The 20459-nt window shown below is 39.3% G+C and overlaps 1 protein-coding gene across 4 annotated transcripts in view; it reads right to left on the bottom strand.

Moving 5' to 3' along the window:
* FBXL17 (F-box and leucine rich repeat protein 17) overlaps nucleotides 1-20459 on the bottom strand; it is a 461401-nt gene that overhangs the window by 107034 nt on the left and 333908 nt on the right. Inside the window, exon 8 of one of the 4 annotated variants that reach the window (XM_042840435.2) lies at nucleotides 4453-7891. The exons of the other annotated variants lie outside the window; for them this stretch is intronic. Within the exon in view, the coding sequence (XP_042696369.2) occupies nucleotides 7860-7891 (32 nt within the window). The 3' untranslated portion in view covers nucleotides 4453-7859. Of the gene's footprint in view, nucleotides 1-4452; nucleotides 7892-20459 lie in introns of those variants that run through there. 4 annotated transcript variants of the gene reach the window in all.

A 20459-nucleotide genomic window follows, 5' to 3' on the forward strand; every position in this document is an offset into this window, starting at 1 on the left:
ATATAATATACATATGCTCTCATTTAAAAATCAAAACATGAATTTGTTTTGTTGCTTTGTTTGCAGAAGAGCACAGTTAAAGATTGTAGAATCTGGTAACAGTAATACAATCTGTACCATTCGGTATCCACACAAAAGATGCTAAAGTAAGGTGTCAAGGAAATGGTACCAGTTAAATAGCAAGCTTGTCCTTCAGGTTTTGTAGATGGATGTTTCATTTTAAAAGACTGAAGCTCTTGGTTCAATGCATACTTAAAAGACAACAAAAACATGGCAATGAACTTTAACTTGTGAAAAAAGTTGAATATGTAAATACAGAAATTCACTCCATCAAGAGTCTGAAAAAAATTGGTTACATGCTGAATGTACTAAGCAACAGAGGGTCCTGTGGCACCTTTGAGACTAACAGAAGTACTGGGAGCATAAGCTTTCGTGGGTAAGAACCTCACTTCTTGCATCTGAAGAAGTGAGGTTCTTACCCACGAAAGCTTATGCTCCCAGTACTTCTGTTAGTCTCAAAGGTGCCACAGGACCCTCTGTTGCTTTTTACAGATTCAGACTAACACGGCTACCCCTCTGATAGCTGAATGTACTGTTACTATCAAATAGTGCTTCTGAAATTACTAGGTTTCACCCCCTCAGTTTATTGAAAATTTCTGTTTAATTGATGGGAGTTGCAGACAACATTTCTGTAAGCCATTCTTAATTAGCGTATGTACCAATTATAATGTCATGTTCAGAAATAGAGCTCAGTCTGTCTTCCTGTCATATTTAATAGATTTCCAATAAACAGTTTAAAAGCATTCCTTGTAAGAGATGAATTATACTGATGCTCTGTCATGCCTTCATAGTTAAGGGTCTGTCAGTATGTCCATTATAAACTATTTTCACTGCCTATCTAAATCAGGTATAAACATTTCAGAGTTCAATTTATGAGTGTTAGTTTTTAGACTGTAAGCACTTTGGGGCAGGGATGTGCTTTCCTGTGTGTGTATGCACCTCGCACAATGTGGGCACTTACAGAAGGTAGTAATAAATAATATGTGGAGGGTTAAATTTAAAAAACCCTCTAAACAGTCTTCAACTAATCCTTGGCACTATCAAGTAGCCTAGACATCAAGTAGGCCTTGTGTCATAACTATAAAGGGAAGGGTAACAGCTCTCCTGTGTACAGTACTATAAAATCCCTCCTGGTGGACTCCAAAATCCTTTTCCCTGTAAAGGGTTAAGAAGCTCAGGTAACCTGGCTGACACCTGACCCAAAGGACCAATAAGGGGACAAGATACTTTCAAATCTTGGGGGGGGGGGGAGGAGGCTTTTGTTTGTGCTCTTTGTTTGGGAAGTTGTTCGCTCTTGGGACTGAGAGGGACCAGACATCAATCCAGGTTCTCCAAATCTTTCTGAACAAGTCTCTCATATTTCAAACTTGTAAGTAAACAGCCAGGCAAGGCATGTTAGTTTATCTTTGTTTTCTCAACTTGTAAATGTACCTTTTACTAGAGTGTTTATCTCTGTTTGCTGTACTTTGAACCTAAGGCTAGAGGGGGGTCCTCTGAGCTCTTTAAGTTTGATAACCCGGTAAAGTTATTTTTCCATCCTGATTTTACAGAGAGGATTTTTACCTTTTTCTTTAATTAAAAGCCTTCTTTTTAAGAACCTGATTGATGTTTCCTTGTTTTTAGATCCAAGGGGGTTGGATCTTGATCCACCAGGAGTTGGTGGGAGGAAGGAGGGCAGATGGTTAATTTCTCCTTGTTTTAAGATCCAAGGGGTTTGAATCTTGATCCACCATGAGTTGGTGGGAGAAAGGAGGAGGATGGTTAATTTCTCCTTGTTTTAAGATCCAAGGGGTTTGGATCTGTATTCACCAGGGAATTGGTGAAGGTCTCTCAAGGCTACCCAGGGAAGGGAATTAGCTTTGGGATGGTGGCAGTGGACCAGATCTAAGCTGGTAGTTAAGCTTAGAAGTTTTTATGCAGGCCCCCACATTTGTACCCTAAAGTTCAAAGTGGGGAAGCATCCTTGACACCTTGATATAGATTATGTATTCTCAAGGAGCTGTTAATATCTATCACCCCAGTGTCCTTGAGGCTCAGCGAATGTCTTGAGTAAGGAAATTAACACATGCAAACACTGGACTGAATCCTATGAGGTGCTGAGTTCTTGCATCGACAACTGAACTCAATGGGAATCAAGAGATGCCTTAGTGTTCTGATTAGTTAACAGAAGTTGCAGGAGCTCAGCTGCTGCTACACATTTTTCTGGTTTATACATTTTAGAAGATAGATGTTTCTTCTAAATTATGTTACGTATACAATAATTACAACCATATCTAAACATTGTAACTTTATTAAAGCCTGCAGAAACATACTGGTATTGATTAAGTGTTTGACTTAAGATTCAAAAGCAAGAAAATTCTTAACTGAAGCTAGCACATCATTCTGCTAGTATGGTAAGGCAGCACAATGGGTAGTGAATAAATGTAGACTCTTCAGAGTCAAATATACTCTCTATGTACATTGAGATAACTTAAAGGTGTCCAGGCTGAAATGATACTATTAACAAACTTTTTTTCTGTCAGGTAAGAAACATAATATAAGATTCATATGCACTTTTAACTAGGGAGCATTAAGGGTTAGAAATAAAAGTCTTTCCTTGGAAGCATTAACTGCAGTCTTACTTTTGTTATGGAACAAATTAACATGGGGTCAACTATAGCCCACTATGTCATAATGCCAAAGATACAAACCAATTCCTTTTCATGGAGTTTTGCAAATGTCAAGTTCATTTTTAACCTCATGGACCATTACAACTGCTTTAAACCAAAAGTGAACAAATTTAAATGAGTAAAAAAAAAAAAGTTTTTGCAACCCACTTTCCTTAACATTTGATAGTCCATGTGAAACAGGCTTACTTTGTGACAGAACAAAGATCTGCATGAACCAAATTCATTGGAAAGAGATACCTCAGTCTTGTGTCCCTATTTCTGTTTTTAAAAGCATTATATGCACCTTTATAGCAACTCGTGTGTAAAGATGATTAGCCCTTGTATTTCTGGTATCAGGTTGACATGGCATGTTGCCAAGTGCTTCAAGAGAAAGCTAAAAGCTCAGTATAAGTGGCACAGATGGTGTACTTATTCCAGGATTACCAAAGAGAATATTCTAATGTTTGTCTTGAAAGCTCTTCATACTTTGATGTATGTTAGAGACCATCCTAGAAGCATCTCCTGAAATTAGCCTCTTGTGCTTTTTTTGTCTTTTACATTACAAACTACACCGCTACCCCTATATAACGAGACCCGATAGAACACGAATTTGGATATAACGCAGTAAAGCAGTGCTCGGGGGGGGGGGGGGGGGGGGCTGGGCTGCGCACTCCGGTGGATCAAAGCAAGTTCGATATAACGCGGTTTCACCTATAATGCGGTAAGATTTTTTGGCTCCCGAGGACAGCGTTATATTGAGGTAGAGGTGTAGTTAGTAATGCAGAAAAGAGCACCACTGAGGGTTTATCTTCAATGCATTGTTAGCCTGAGAATAACTCAAGTTTTACACCTAACCCAACTCCAGTCCACACACAAAGTCTCTAGCTCGAGTTAAGTTAAGCTTTACATTAGCTGGCCCATCAAGGAGGGTGGGTGGAAGCTGGAGTGCTGCTGCTGATTCTGGAGGTCATAATGCAATAGGGATACAGCAGCCTGATGGTATTTGTACACTTAAAACACTGCAATAGCACAACTGCATCACTGTAGTGGTTCAGTGTAGACCAGTGGTTCTCAAAGTCGGTCCACCATTTGTTCAGGGAAAGCCCCTGGCGGGCCGGGCCGGTTTGTTTACCTGCCACGTCCACAGCTTTGGCAAAACAACTGTGTTATTTTGCTGGCACCAGGCAGGTAGCTTATTTACAGCTAATATTCTGGCTATTGTTTGAGTGTTTGCTTGGATGCTCCTTATCTAGATCACTCTTTTGCCGTTCCTGTTTGGTTACCTGTTTATCTCACCCTATAGGAAGTAGTCCATCATAAACAAACACCCAAAGGTACGCATAGTATTCATAAGAAATGCGATAGCTATTTCTAAGTTCATCATGGGAGAAAGAAAATTGCTGAGTTGGGGCCAAGTGACCAGTGAATGAGTGTGGTATACAGCCTAAATAGGTTAGTTAGTGTGTGACCAAGTCAGGAACTGAGTAGTAAGTGATCAGTGGGATGGGATGGTTGGCTAGTTCTGAGAGAAATAAGTTTGAAATGTGTGGTTTCAGAGTAGCAGTCATGTTAGTCTGTATCCGCAAAAAGAACAGGAGTACTTGTGGCACCTTAGAGACTAAAAATTTATTTGAGCATAAGTTTTCGTGGGCTACAGCCCACTTCTTCGGATGCCAGCGAAAGCTTATAGTCAAATAAATTTGTTAATCTCTAAGGTGCCACAAGTACTCCTGTTCTTTTTTTGAAATGTGTGTGTATAAGAGAGTGTGAAACATGGTGTGAACTGCTGTGAACTATCAGTCTGAAGGGAAAAGTGTGTGCAGAAGTGTATGTTAACGAGAGAGAGTATGTCCATCTGAGGAGGTGTACATGGGAAAGATATCCAAGGGTGAGAACTTGCAGGCATGTTTGAGCACTTTAGAGAAGAGTAGCCCCGGTGTGTATCTAAACTTACTGAGAGTGGTTGTATTAGGGGTGCCTCGTTCATATTTGTGATTATTTTAAGGATTGGTTAGTAGATTTTTGCAAAGGCTGGTATGTTTTTTTGATACTTTTGGAAGGCTGTATTACAGTGACGAGTGTCATAGAAAAGTCTATAAAATAAATGGAAATAAACATATTATAGAATATATTTGATACAGTTTATATGGAAAGATATATAGCACTCATTGAAACAAAACCATTCTTCACTCTAAACGAATCTATTGAATCAACTACCATACATTGTTTGTTGACAACATTCATTGAAACAAATATCATGAAGCAGACTTGATATGTCAGCTATTGAACCAGATACATCAACTTCTAGCACAGACACTTACGTTTTGAACCTGATTCATCAACATTCTTAACTATCTAGGCAACTAAGAGGAAGATATTGTTAGAAAACATTGATATGAACAATGACTCTAGAAGATGAGCCATGTTCTTATGTCTTCTGACCTATTGTGGGAAGTAAGCACTCTCAGTAACAGCTTTGTGCTTGGTTTTCCTTTTCAAAACAAAAAGCATAAAGCCCAAGGCAAAGTAGAAAAAAGCACTGCAACCAACACTCGGAAGGTACACCTACGCAGAACCGCCCCCACAGGACCAAGACTCAGAGCCCTGGTCAACTCATGGGGCTTGTACTGTGGTGCTAAAAACAGCAGTGCAGACATTAGGGCTCAGGTTGGAGCATGGTCTCTGAAATCCTCCTCCCTTACTGGGTTTCAGAGTTTGGGCTCCAGCTCAAACCCACACTGCTATTATTAGCCCCGCAGCACAAGCCTGAGTAAGTTGACCTGGGCTTTGAGACTTGCTGCCGCAGGTCTTTTTTTACTGGGAACACATACCCAAGAGACCTTGATAAAGCAACTGGAGCCTAAAATATAAGTGATTCAGATACAGTCCTTACCTTGCCTAGAAGCAAACATGGAAACTAGCAAAGTAACGAGTGTGACTTGTGATCAGTAAGATTCATTTTTTCTATTCCAGTAGTCACATACAGGCTTTACTGGCTTTGGCCCTGACTTAGGTAAGCACTTCAACATGTGTTTAAACCAATTCCTATTCAATGCTGCATTTAAGCATGCGCTTAAGTATTTTCCTGAACTGGTATGCTTTCCTGTACTGGGCCATACTGAACATGAGTAGGAATGTTGATGTTGGCTGGTGATTGTATTTTATGAGCTTTTATTAAATGCATTTTTTAAAAATATGAATGTTAAAAAGCATAAAAACAGCATGCTCTCTCCAATAATAGAGGAACTGACACCTTAGTACAGATCATTTATTCCTAAGAAAAATATTTTTCACAAAACTAGAAATGTGTCTTCTCTCTGGTTAGTGAAACAAGCTTTTTTTATTTGTTAAATACATTTGGGTTTTGTTATTTTTTTTTTATTTGTTACCATAATCCAGTAATGTTGAAGCATCAGTTGAAGATATCTTTGCAAACTGTTCTGTTTGTAAATTTATCTCATTGTCAGGATTCCAGACCACTTAATTTGATATCATAATCGCATTTTTCAAGTTAATACTTCTGTATCCCATTGAGACCCTAACTTGTCCCAGATATTACAGTGATGAATTCCAGACATTACTTCACATTTCCACTAAAACAATATTTTAGGGGGAAGGGCTTGTCTTAATAATCTTCTACTAGATAAAGTTTGCATTCTTGCAAAATTCCCCATGAGGAATTTTTAAAAAAACTTGTGAGAAATCTTTGTAGCTATTTGTAATTAAAAGAGGGTAGAAGTATCATGGAGATTTTAAAAGAGGGTTTGTGCTTAATACACTAATTATTTTCTTTAGTATTTTCTTTTAAAAAATTATACAGAATAAATCAAAAAGAATGGTAAGTAGCATCCATAAATACAGCAGATAACATATAATATCAAAAAATATTATAGGTATTATTACTCCAGATATACAACAGACTTTGTTAGTAAGGTTTAGGGCTAAATGTGACCTTAAGCCATGACCACCTATGAGGGTCAGTACAGAGCTGCACCAGCCTAGTGGGAGTTCCAATGCATAGTGTCCTCCAAAGATGCTGGAGGGTTGTGCAATTGTAAAAGAGTGCAACATTCTCTCCCATGAACTATTGACTGGCGCAGAAGTGACTGGGACCATGACCCTGTCTCCTGCCATCTCCTTGGCATTGGCTACGAAAGAAATGGCAATGCTGAGTCTTTATGTCCCAAGAGGGAATGAGGAGCTTCTAATGTACGCTATTTGTACGCTATCTGGAGGCAGGCATAATCTGGGCCACAGGGTGTCTTAATTTTAAAGGATTAAGAAGTAGAGAAAGCAAGGATCAGAAATGAGGTAAAAACTACTTGTTACATTGTGAAAGTCTGTCTGTCTTTTATGGTCCATGCGAATAAATCATATGTAAATCTAACAAGCAATATGATAATTACACACTGTATGAGACAGGGTAAAAGTGGCACAAGGAGTTAAAGCACTGTTTAAAAAATGTCTCGTAACCTTTGAAGCCCAAACAGAGGATTTTTTATAGTTAAGAAACAGAGTTGGAAATGTGGAGATATATATTTTATTTCTGATCTGTAGTTTCATCTTGGGAAAGCCAGTTACCCTCTCTGTTCCTCATCTGAAAACTTAAGTGATTTACACTTCCCTCCTTACTGTCATGTTATGAACTTGTTAAGACAAGTTCATTAATGTTGGTAAAGAACTTTGAGATCCTCCAATGGATGATGCTATGCGCATGGAAAGTACTAATATTATTGGCCTACACATTTTCTTCTCTACAAGTTATATATGATAAACGTAATCCAAAAACTGGAACTTCAATTTCTTACTTCTTTCTTTTTGGGTGGATGGGTGGGGGGGGAGTGGAGTGGAAGAATGGTGGCAGGGAATTCTGAAGTCAATCTTCCCAACTGAATAGCTTGTAGAGGAGAGGGATGGGATTTAAAAAACAAACTGGGAGGACGGGAGAGAGGAAGAGCTTACCATTCAAATTTTAATTGTTATTCCCATTTTTCTGCTCCTCTCCAGTCATCCATTCTTCCTGCTTCTCTCCTTCTTCCCACTGTTTTTACTGCTTCTCTTGCCAGCCTCAAGATATCCCCTCCCCTCTCTGATTGTGTGGTAGAAGCTCTCTTCTTATGTAGGTGTGATGCTCTCCTGCCTTTTCTACCTTTATTCCTTGCAAGTCCAAAGATTGTCTTCCACTACCAGAAAGGGAGAAGGGTAGAGGTGCTGGTAAAGTGAGCTGGGCTAGCATCAACAAGCAAGGTAAATTTCAATCCCTTCCCCAACCACCATGCTGCTGATTGGCTAAAGAGAAGCCTAGTAACAGTAAAACACTCTGCTCAGTACAGACAACCACCATTCAAACAGGGCAGGATTCTCATGTCAGGGGAGATTGGGGGCTTTAAAGTGAAGCTAAAGATCCAGCAAAACACGATTATTGGGGTTTTTCAGCTACTGCCATCTAATGCTATTTTATCTTCCAAACACACAATCTACAAGTATTGATTCCATTGCTAATTTTGTTAAAAGTTTGTCTCCCAAAAGTCGGGTTTTATCCTCATCATTAATGCACAGCTTTGCAGGCTATAACAGAGAGCCCTCTGTTCCCAGCACCATATAGAAGTGCTTAAGTGGAATCAGCTCCTGCTGTTTTGCCTGGGTTATTGGGCTGACACATTGGTCTAGAGAAATCCTGTTTTTGTACAAAACACTAGGTTTCTTTTCTTGCCATGAAAATTGTCTGTTTCTTTTTATAGGGTGTTCTAAAAATTACCATGCTTGCTTTTGATAAAGAGTTATTTGCTGCCTGAGAGGAATTTGATAAGCTTTCTCCAAATAAATAGTCATCCATGATAGCCAAAATCAAAACTTCAGGGAGTCATTTTCAACAAAGCAAACAGGGTGTTTCCCTTTGTTGCCCTCCAACAGACCTGCCAGCTGCACAATTTGTGTCTGCCATTTGTTTCCACATTTTCCAGTTTCTACTGCAATGACGTTTTTCTTTCTTTGACTAATGCAAAAACCTTCTTACATTAGTTTGCACTGACTTCTGATTGGATCATGCAACCCACAACCATGTCCAGTCTTCCTTCTAAACAGATCAGCTGATCTAATTTGGAGTCTAAAGCAGAGATGTCTTGCGTGTATTGCCATTTATCATGAGTATTTTCTTTCTAAGTGATTTCACAGAGATTTACCTGGGTCCAGAGGAGTGCAGAAGAAATGCCTCCCAGGTGCCTCATCTCCCACTGAAGGCCTGAAGAATGGTTTGCTAGGCTCTTTTCAATATATAGAGAGTTTCTCCTCTGATTTTCCACATCTTCTCAAACTGAATAAATCTCTGTCCATGGATCTAGCTAGCAAGCAGCTTTCAGTTAATTACAGGGTAACAGATTAAATTGTGAACTTTCTTGACCACAGCATTTTTATTCCATTTATTTCCTTTTTCTTTTAAATTTTCACTCTTCATTTCCCCTTTAAAATGTCATATTAGTGTTTGCATTTTCAAAAGAGCAAATCACATTTAACTAATAATATAGAATTGCTCAACATAAAGAATGGCCATATTGGATCAGACCAATGGTACATCTAGCCCAATATTCTGTCTTCCAGTAGTGGTCAGTGCCAGATGCTTCAGAGGGAACAAGTACAAGGCAGTTTCTTGAGTGATCCACCCCCTCTCATCCAGTCTCAGCTTCTAACAGTTAGAGGGACACCCAGAGAATGAAGTTGTATTCCTGACCATCTTGGCTAATAGCCATCGATGGACTTATCCTCCATGAACTTATCTAATTATTTTTGAACCCAGTTATATTTTTGGACTTCACAACATCCCCTGGCAATGAGTTCCACAAGTTGACTGTGTGTTATATGAAGAAGTACTTTCTTTTGTTTGTTTTAAATTTATACTTATTAATTTCACTGGATGACCTCTGGTCTTTGAGTTATGTGAATGGGTACAGAACACTTCCTTAATTACTTTCTCCTCACCATTCATGATTTTACAGACCTCTACCATATCTCCCCTCGGTCATCTCTTTTCCAAGCTGAACAGCCTCAGTATTTCTAATCCCTCCTCATACAGAAGCTGTTCCATATCCCTAATCATTTGTGTTGCCCTTCTCTGTACTCTTTCTTATTTTAATACATCTTTTTTGGAGATGGGGCAACCAGAACGGTATGCAGTATTCAAGGTGTGGGAGTACCATGGATTTATATAGTGGCATTATGGTTCTGTCTATTATCTATCCCTTTCTTAATTGTTCCTAATATTTTGTTAGCTTTTTTGACTGCCACTGCACAGTGAGCAGATATTGTCACAGATCTATCCACGATGACTCCAAGACTTTTGTTCCTTTTTTCAATTTTATGTGCAGCTTTAAAAATGAGCCTATTCTAGTGCACTTCATTTTCATTTTTTACAAAAAAATCTCTGAAAAATTCCCAGGTTTTTAAAAATCCACTATTTCAGTTTTTTGATTTCTACCTGGATTTTGAACATGCCCGAATTCCCCCGCTCCAGCTCCCTGCTCGCAGACTCCCCAGTGGACAGTACATTGTGCCTGTGCAGGGAAGGGCAACTGCTGGCTGGCGGTTGCCCGCTTCCTTCCCATGATAGCTCCTGAGAGGAGGTAGGCTCAGAGATAAGTCACTGCCTCAAGAAGAGCCCAAGGGCACAGAGCCCTGTCCATTTCATCACCAGAGTCCCCTCCTGCCCCCTGGTGAACAGGTTGCTCCAATCCCGCTATGGCCCTGAGGAGCAGAGCTGAGGAGCAGAGGGTGTGAGGAGGAGGGTAGTGACAGCCTCTCTGCTGCTGGTGGGTCTGTGTCTCAGGGCTTGTCTACCTGGCCCCACAGTTCAGAGTATGTAGTGTGAAATGCAGCGTGCACCAAAGTTCTGCATGTAACTGCCCAGTGTGGATGCTGCTGGTGCAGCCTAGAAAGCACCTAGTTTGCATTTGACGAGGATTATGTTAACATGAATTGGTACTTTTTAGATTGCACCAGCAACATCCACATGGGGCAGGTACAGTGCAGCACTTTGGAGCACAATGCAATTCATACTGAACTGAAGCACAGTGTAGACATAGCCTCAGTGACTGGGATCTGCTGCCAATCCATGGCCCATGCCTGCGAGAGGAAAGATGATGATTTTGGGATCCTTGACTATCAGGCACCTCCTCTTTCTGCTAGGCACCACCTCCCCTCACCCACTGCCCCCCTGATAGCCCCTGTGAGTAGCTGAACCCAAGGACGTGACCAAGTCTGCAGGAGAATGAGCCTTAGGAAAGACACTTTGAAAGAACTACTGCAAGCCTACACTAGCCTGGACTTTTGAAATTCAGAATGAAACCCCTTTTATCAAGTGTATGTGCAAGTCACCAACAGTAAACTTTTTGTTTTAAAAAGTTGCTTTATTTTTTTAATGGGGATTAGAGACAATGGCTTCATAAACAAACTTTTACTTTTCTCTATTTGTTGTTTTGTTTTTCTGTCCTCCTATCCCCCCAATATTAACCCTGATATTTTCACGGAAAACTGTGATGTAAATTTTTTGCACTGATTTTCACCTGTTTTTTAACTTTTGAAATAAACATTGAATAATCCCTGGGAAATTAAAAATAAAACAAAAACCAGAAACGAAGGGCCTTAGTTTATTCATCCTACTAGAATGGGTTATTCAGGGGAGGAAGGGTTACAGGATCAAAGCCATAGGTTATGGGTGGGTATAAACAGCAAACAGCCTTAAATATTAAGTATAAGGTAAACAAAGGGGGCTAGAGTCGAAAAGGAACTTAGGTGTGGCAATGCTAAGGTGCCTAGAAAATTCCTAGGATTCACAAGGCCTGAGTTTGGTGCTTAGAATCCTTATACAATGACTGAGATCCTTTTTAAAAAAAAATAAAACCCTCTCTTGGAGTTAGGCATTTATAACGCTCTTCTGCAAGAGGCTGGGGTGGAGAGGCTCCCTCATAACTTTTAGCCTAGTGTTTGGGTATTCACCATGGATATGGGAAACTCCTGGTTCAAGTCCTTGCTCCACATGAGGGCGAGAAGAGATCTGAACTGGCATCTCCCTCAGTCTCTCCTGTTGAAGCTATTCCACTGTGGATAAATACTTTAAAAGGCATTGGGGCACAGGGACTGAGTCTGGGTCTCCCACCTCCCAGGTGGGAATTTTAACCACCAGGCTACAGAGTCACGCTTATACTTATTCTCTCTCTCTCTGGACCAATGATTCTTTCATTATATATACAAACATTTTTTGCATTTAAAGCTAACTGGTTTACTAAACAAAAGAAAGTATTATCTGTACTTAATGAATTGAACTGATTGTTTTTGGTCACCAGTCCTTCAAGGGTTTAGAACTAGTAGATCTCATTCTCTCACGCCTGGTCTTTATTCACAGTTTGGAAGAGAAAAAGCAGAAAAGCTTGTTTTCCAACTCCCAGTTGATTTCCTAACTTTGAATAAACTAGTTATTGAACTGAACTAGTTGAATAAATTGAAATAAAGAAAATACTCTCTCTGAACCTGCCGAAGAGGCTACTGCTGTCAAATGCTGGTTTAGCACTTCAACAATGCTGGTTCCAAGTGCTTAGTCAGTGACTTCCTGGTACTTTGACTTTCTTTAAAATTTGGCAGTAATAGTTTATACTATTTTTTGTATTTCATTTAAACGATTAATAGACTGTAAGTAGTTTAGGCTTTAACATGGGTTGTCAATTTTAAATTTAATTTTACATAGATTTTTTTTAAATATACCTGTATTTAATTTAAATAAAAAAATTTGCTTTAATTGATTTTTATCAACCTAGTTTTTTAATGCTTAAACCCAATGGGATGGTTTGATGTAATCCAGACATTTTTTTTAATCAACCAGGTCTGTGTCTGTAAAATTTGCATGTACATTTTTAAATTAGTATACAATTCAAGGATTGAGTTACAAATTATACTTCCTGGCCTTGGCACAGGCAGCTAAGTTTGCAATTGTAGCTAAGTATCAGAGAGAGGGAATTTCACTCATAAAAGCCATCTCCCTACCATTAGAGGCTGTCTTCCTCTTAAAATCAAATCAAACTATCTTTTGCATCAGTAGCAAGTAATCAAATTGTACTTTATTTTATCCCAAAGCCTTCTCTGTTATAGTTAGCAAATTCAACTATTGCTTGTCTTTCTGGCAGAAATAATTGTCTTTGAAGTATCTGACTGGCAAGAGCTTGCAAACTTTAATCTCTCTCTTAAAATCAAATAAAACCTTCTTTCAGCTGCTACTAAATTTGCAGGCCTCTAAAGTTGCTACATAGACTACTCTAGCTTGGCTAGAAAATCTAGCTGTTGATTGCCTTATTTGCAAAACTAGGTGACCAGAGCTGAAAAGCCCAGATCCTCTCTCCCCACTACCCTGTCATAAGAGACCACTGATCAGGTTACTAGCAAACTACACCTTCAAATTGAGCCCAAGCGAGGAAAAAACATACAAGTGAGAGTCAGACACAATAAAAGCAAGAGGATAAGAATAAGAAACCCTGGCTTACCAGACTCAAATGGAACAAAACAAAAAAACAAAGAAAAAAAAAAGCAGAGCAGCAACAACAATAATTCATTTTAATTTACTTGAAAACAGTGTTTAAAGTAGTCTGAAACAAAAGAGGGAGCTCTCACAGCACAAACCTAGGAGGTTGGGGAGCTGCATTTTTCCTCTATTTCCCCACACTTTAACCCCTGCTTGAAAGAGTGAGAACTCAAACACAGGTCAGAAATTGAGACAGCCATACACCTTCTTGTTGGACAAGCAAACTGAAGTCTTAGTTGCCTGTGCACTCCCCATGGCCATAAATCACAAACAAGTATGGAAAGAAAATGAATTGCAAAGGGAAAACACACCATTGTGAGGGGTGTGATCCCAGTTTGGAGTCTCTATTATTTTCAAAATGCACTTGTGTAGTTATTGATTAAAGAGGTTGGTAGTTTTTATTCTCCTAACAGCATTTGAATAGAGTGGTCTGTTAATTTTCCCCCTTTAATTGTCTGACAAGGTGCAATAACGTGGCATAGAAGGAAGGGTAAGATCTGTTTACTGCAAAACTGATGGGCCTTGTCTAGGTAGAACAGAGAGTTCAGTTGTCTCTATATTATCAAAGAGAGACAACAGAGATCTCTCAGTAGCTCCTAGTAAAATCAATGGCTGTTATCTTTTATCCCAATTAAAGATGTAGGTATTATTTTCAGAGTCTGTAGCAGAAAGGAGATTGTATGAGTGGTAACATACTCCAAACTTTTCCACACTACTTTAGGTCCACTATGAACATCAATCTAGGAAAACAAGCATGTTGATCAATATGACAAAGATAACTTCTTTAGAAGAAAAATAATTATAGATTAACTGAAAAGGTTTCCCTCCACTACCTCCTTCATACTCACTGGCCCAAAGAGGTGCAAACTGCTGCTTGGTGGGAGTACTGGGGGGTTAGCCCTGAGGGGCAAAAGGAAGGCAGAACATACTGAAAGCTTCACAGAAAACTCCGAGGCAGAGGGTGCCTCAAGGATATGTTGCATCAATGCATCCACTGATTACTCAACCCATGGCCCTTCCTTCAGTCAGTATCACTCATTTTTCAGGCTACAACCATCCCCTCACTGGAGAGGTTTTTCCTTCACTGAGACTCCCCTCAGCAGACTTTAGACTTTATGTTGCTAGTGGCCAGCTGATGGGTTCTTTGCTGGCAGAAGCTGGCACAGGCTCTGGTTACAGTTAGTCCCTGCTATAACACGGTTTGATAACAAGGTTTGGTATTTTCTACACAAGCAAAACCAAAATGTGTTATGATAAATTCAGGGCACTACCATGTTATAACTTGATCTTCCAATATGGCACAATTGCCCGTGGAAATGGGTTGTGCACAGATCTGCATCAGAATATAGAAACTATCCCCCAATGCTGACTATTTCCAGCATTAATATCTAGCCAATTAAAGCAGTTCTTAGTTTTTCATTGTTTCAGTGACTTAAAACAAATCAGAAGGCAGTAGTGTCAATGTCTTTTTAGTTTGTCTTTATGCAATTGCTCACAACAGGGCATATCCAAGTAATTAATAAGATGTTAGTTTCTCCCTAGATAAACAGAAAAGGAAATAAAATAAAAAGGACACACTGACTATTAAGGGGCTGAAAATATAAAAAAATTATAATAGAAAGTTCTTTAAGAACACGTAATTTTATCATTTTAATAACATTTATTCATTTCCAAATGTCTGAATTGCAGCCTCATTTCCAATTAGCAAAAGAGCTAATTTTTATTTTACCTGCAAATTGAGTTTCTGCGAGAGACACTGTTAGGACAGGTACCAAGACTATGGCTCATGAGATGATGTAATGCTAGTATGGAATAACTATGCTAATACTGGCATTAAGCCTCTGAACATACACAGTGTGAGCTAGATATTTGCCAAAGCCTGACCCCATTGGGAATAAGCTGAGTGCTCATGCTATTGATAAAAAGCATTGTGTTTTCACTCCTAATATTCCCATCTCCTGAGTGCTTACTAAAATCTAAAGCCTAAACTTCAAAAGCATCTAGCGATTTTAGGTATCCAACTTGAGACTTGATATAGGGACTTGATTTTCAGAAAATGCTGAGCACATGTACTCTGAAAATCCTTTAACGTGAAGTTGTATATGTTTGGCCCTCAAAAATTGAGACACACAAAATCACTAGCCACTTTGGAAAATGTAGGCTACAGGCTTTTACTAAAGAACTGATAGGTTGTTCCTCATGCCACACTCCAAAGAGGTAGAGGGACCACTCTGCTGGCTGAATTTGGGTACCAACAGTGCTCCCTCTTAGGAGCAGCCTGACCTTACACTATCCAGGTAAAAAGGATTTAGCAGGAAGTTAAACACATTTTTAAAAAAAACATCAACCCCACTTTCAAAAATTGGTAATATATACAAGACAACTGAAAAAACAGTCACACCTTCAGTGTCAGCTATTTTGTGGTGCACCCCAAAGTGGAGTAGCCTCTTCAAGATATATAATTTACAGGAAAGAAAAATTGCACTTTCTGCTCTAGGTTCCCCAAGCCTCAAACAGAAGACCACTGAATTCATGACACTTTCTGAACAGGTAGCATCTGAAGAAGTATTGATGTCTGTTTGGAGAATGTGTACTTTGAGCACTAAATATACACCTGAGCAAGTTGTTTTTTATTTTTTGTTTTTTAAACACAGACCAATTCTAATACCAATCCTTTTTTCCTACATTAGTCGGTAAGTTTAAGCGTTCATAGTATTCCTTTGAAGTTGTTAGTTTTGCAAGATATTATGCAATTGTTACAGAAAACATCAAAAATATTGGGATGCACTGTTTCATTCACAAGTGTGCAAATGGAGACATTTCTCACAATTTCTATATGCATGAGTACATCATTAAAGGGTTTTCACAGAAATGAAAAGACTGTTTGGATTCATCATAAAAATGATGAGCCTCAGCTGATAATCACAAACGCTTCTGTTCAATTCAAGTTTAATTCCCTCACCTCACTCATCATATAGCACTGGCCTCACTGTTGGTATTATTTTCTTCGTACTTCCCCTTTATTATGTTATAGCACTGTCTGTTTGTTTTACACTAGTGATAACTAAGCATGTCCCCCATCGATGAGAACGAGGGTATTCCTTTATTCATCTAAACAAAACTAAAGTCCAGTCCCATGGCAGAGTGGAATCTTTATTTTGTAGTTAACTGGGACATATAGGCATAGGATTGCAGTCTAAACCCTGAGTTAATCCAATAGAGTGACAAGTTTAAGCTTGATGGAGGAGCTCAGCTGCATCATATTTAACAAACATGCATTTTCATACATGGGCATAAGTTCTTGAGAGAGTTGCTTAGCTGTATAACATGTACTACCAGGGCCGGTTCCAGGGTTTTTGCCGCCCCAAAGCAGGAAAAAAAAAAAAAAAAGCCGCGATTGCGATCTGCTCTATCGCCGCCGCTTCATTCTTCGGCGGCAATTCGGCAGCAGGTCCTTTGCTCTGAGAAGGAGTGAGGGACCCACCGCTGAATTGCCGCCAAAGAGCCGGACGTGCCGCCCCTCTCTGTTGGCCGCCCCAAGCATCTGCTTGCTGGGCTGGTGCCTGGATCCGGCCCTGTGTACTACATATTATGTGGGAACGTGATCATATGCAAAGAATATTGATGACTTCGGGCTAACGAAAAAAATGGGAAAGGAATAATACTCAGTTACTATGTCTAGCACAAAATGTTCAGACTAGCTCAAAACCTTTTTTTGTAAAAATGTAAATAATTGCGGGCTATGGATTTATTACAGTTATCTGATATGAAAAGATTTTAAAAATAAAATTAAAATCCACAAACTGGATTTCAAAATGGTCAGACTATGTATAATTTGTTGGCTTTCATAAATCAAGCACTTGTGTCTTTTAGGACTTTATTTATTTCCTTTACTATATTCACTTTCAGATGTCTCCTACTGCAAGATTGTTTTTGTTTGTTCTATTAAGATACTGTGCTTACATATTTATGGATCCCTTTTATTAAGCTTTTGGCATTTTGTAATTAGAAGTAATGTGGTTCAACATGTACAGTTAATAAATAAGCAACAACATGGCACCCAATGAAAGAGAATTGCAAATCAAGTAATGTTTCTAACCTAAGCTAGGTTAGAAAGAACCTTGACATTTCAAAAGGTAGAATCATTCCACTTGACTTATGAGGAACTTAAATACATAAATTAAAAGCTACTTTGAACATAATTTTTTTAAAGGCAAACTCTTTAAATCTTTAAGGCTGACCAAAGTAGGTCCTTGATGTCATTTTTATTACTGGAAGCACAAAGCCTTTCAGCTTTCTTATTAAGTGAACTATGTCCTCTTCAGCAATAGCAACACAGCTTCTACATTATACTGCACTTAGATCCTGAAAGAGTTCTATACTTTACTGTGATGGCAATAGATTTTTTTAACCAGAGCATACTTAATCATAGGGAAAATATGATCAAATATAGTTAAGAGTCAGACATAAAGCAAGTCCACAAAAATAAAGCAATGCAGAGTTAACACTATCAATTCTCTAACTTGATTAGGTATCATAGCAAATATTTTTGTTTCCTCCACTATTTTGAGACAAGCTGATAAAGAACCAGATGTTGTTATAATAATATTGTTGATGATTATGCCGACAGCATGTTCCAGCCTGCAAAAGATAGGGTTCCTGCCCCGAAATTATTTCAATCTAAGGCCTTAATTCTGCAAACACTTACAAATGATGGGATTATACACATGCATAAGTGTTCACAGGATCAAGACCTTGAAAAAAATGTTACAAGACAGAGGTGCAATACAGTGAGACAAAATTGTTTCCATAGCCCCCTTTGTACTGGGGCATGCTGCAACCATTTAACTGACTCCATTTTGCTATTTTGGGAAAACGTGTAAGATGCTAATATAATCAATTTTTAATTAATTTTCTGATAATATTCCAGTAAAGCATATCAATTTTTTCTTAAGCATTTAAATTAGACTGTTTTTATGTCTTTCCTCATTATACTATCCATTCAATTATATGAATTATTCATTTAAATTGTGATTTTTTTTCTTAAATTTTTTAAAATCCATCTCATGTTTTGGTGTACAGACAGCTAAAAAAGATTACTATGAGCCTCTCTCTCACTCAGTGCAGTCTGAGTATTATTAGAATTCAAAAGACAGCTGAAATGGATAAAATATATTAGTGGATGTGTGCCTTACATTAGTATGGCACACATCCTAAGGCACACATCCACTAATATATAACTTTGTTAAAATTTCACTTCAATTTGGTTTGAGCATTAATGTTAAAACAAATATGTTAGCTGCTATGAAGGATAAGAAAAGAGATGCCATTTCAAAAATTCTGAACTTTATTCTGCTTTACTGATTCTGAAGAAAAATAATCACTTTTATTTAGTTATATTAAAATAGTACTGTACATGCAAATAATTTAATAAATTTCGTTTACTACTATATCTCTGGCATTTGACCTCATTTAAATAAGGGAGAGGGGGAAATAATAAAATTGTCTGCAATAATTTAGAAGAAATAAAGTACAAACTAAATTGAAATTCATATATTTTGTCAGTTTACAGCATGATGCATCTTGTTGCTTGTGCAACTACATCATTTTACTGAGTTCAACATAAGGACCAACAGAACGGTTGATGAAGTGGGTTGCTTTTTTCTTTCTTTAACTTTTAGTTCACTTCAGAAAAGTGTAAGAATAGTTGATGTATGTTTTCTAACCACAGAACTACGTGGAGAATCCCTCAAGTAACCCCACCAGAGAGGAGCATTCAAACACATATTTCTAATGCTGTTACAGTAGACTTAGGTTTACTTTTAATGTAACCAATCTACATATTTTTCAAAGTAATATAAATGTTGGCTACTGCTACTTAGTACATTAATAAAGGATGTGAAAAACGGAGCCCTATATGTGCACAACAGATTACAGAATTATAAAACAGGATTACAATATTGAATGGACATAAAAACATAACTGTTAGTGTCTATCTCTCTGTGTGTGTGTATATATATATATATATACACATACATAAAATAAAATCTTTAAAATATTAAACACAAAATTTAAGTTAAAGGATATTATGCTAATAAATACTATGTCAAGAATCTGTGTGTCTGACTCCACAGTCCTGGCAAAATTCCCATTAACTGCCGGGGCGGCTCTATGTATTTTGCCACCCCAAGCACGGCAGGCAGGCAGGCGGCTTTCGGCGGCATTCCTGCAGGAGGTCCACTGGTAACGCGGATTCGGCGGCATGCCTGCGGGAGGTCTGCCAGTCCCACGCCTTCAGCGTCCCCGCCGCCGAATTGCCGCCGAAACTGTGGGACCGGCAGACCTCCCGCAGGCATGTTGCCGAAAGCCGCCTGCCTGCTGCCCTCACAGTGACCGGTAGGCTACCCCCTTCAGCTTGCCGCCCCAGGCACGCGCTTGCTGCGCTGGTGCCTGGAGCCGCCCCTGTTAACTACAAAAAGACGGTTACTCACCGTTGTAACTGTTGTTCTTCGAGATGTGTTGCTCATATCCATTCCATTAGGTGTGTGCGCGCCGCGTGCACGATCGTCGGAAGATTTTCTACCCTAGCAACACCGGCGGGTCGGCTGTGGAGCCCCCTAGAGTGGCGCCTTCATGGCGCTGAATATATACCCCAGCCGACCCGGCGCCCCCTCAGTTCCTTCTTGCCGGCTACTCCAACAGTGGGGACGGGGGGCGGGTTTGGAATGGATATGAGCAACACATCTCGAAGAACAACAGTTACAACGGTGAGTAACCGTCTTTTCTTCTTCGAGTGCTTGCTCATATCCATTCCATTAGGTGACTCCCAAGCCCAACTTAGGTGGTGGGGTCGGAGTGAGACATTGCTGTGTGCAAAACCGCTGATCCGAAGGCAGCATCGTCCCTGGACTGCTGCACTAGTGCATAGTGTTCTGTAAACGTGTGGACTGACGACCAAACCGCAGCTCTACAAATGTCCTGGATCGGAACTTGCGCCAGGAAAGCCGTCGAGGAAGCTTGGGCCCTCGTGGAGTGAGCGGTGAGGTGTGGTGCTGAGACACCTGCCAGGTCGTAGCAAGTCCGGATGCAAGACGTAATCCAGGAGGATAGGCGTTGTGATGAGACCGGTGAGCCTTTCATTCGGTCGGCCACTGCAACGAAGAGTTGCGTCGTCTTTCTAAAGTGCCTTG

The sequence above is a fragment of the Chrysemys picta genome, chromosome 6 (assembly GCF_011386835.1).
Source record: "Chrysemys picta bellii isolate R12L10 chromosome 6, ASM1138683v2, whole genome shotgun sequence".
Classification (NCBI taxonomy): domain Eukaryota; kingdom Metazoa; phylum Chordata; order Testudines; family Emydidae; genus Chrysemys; species Chrysemys picta.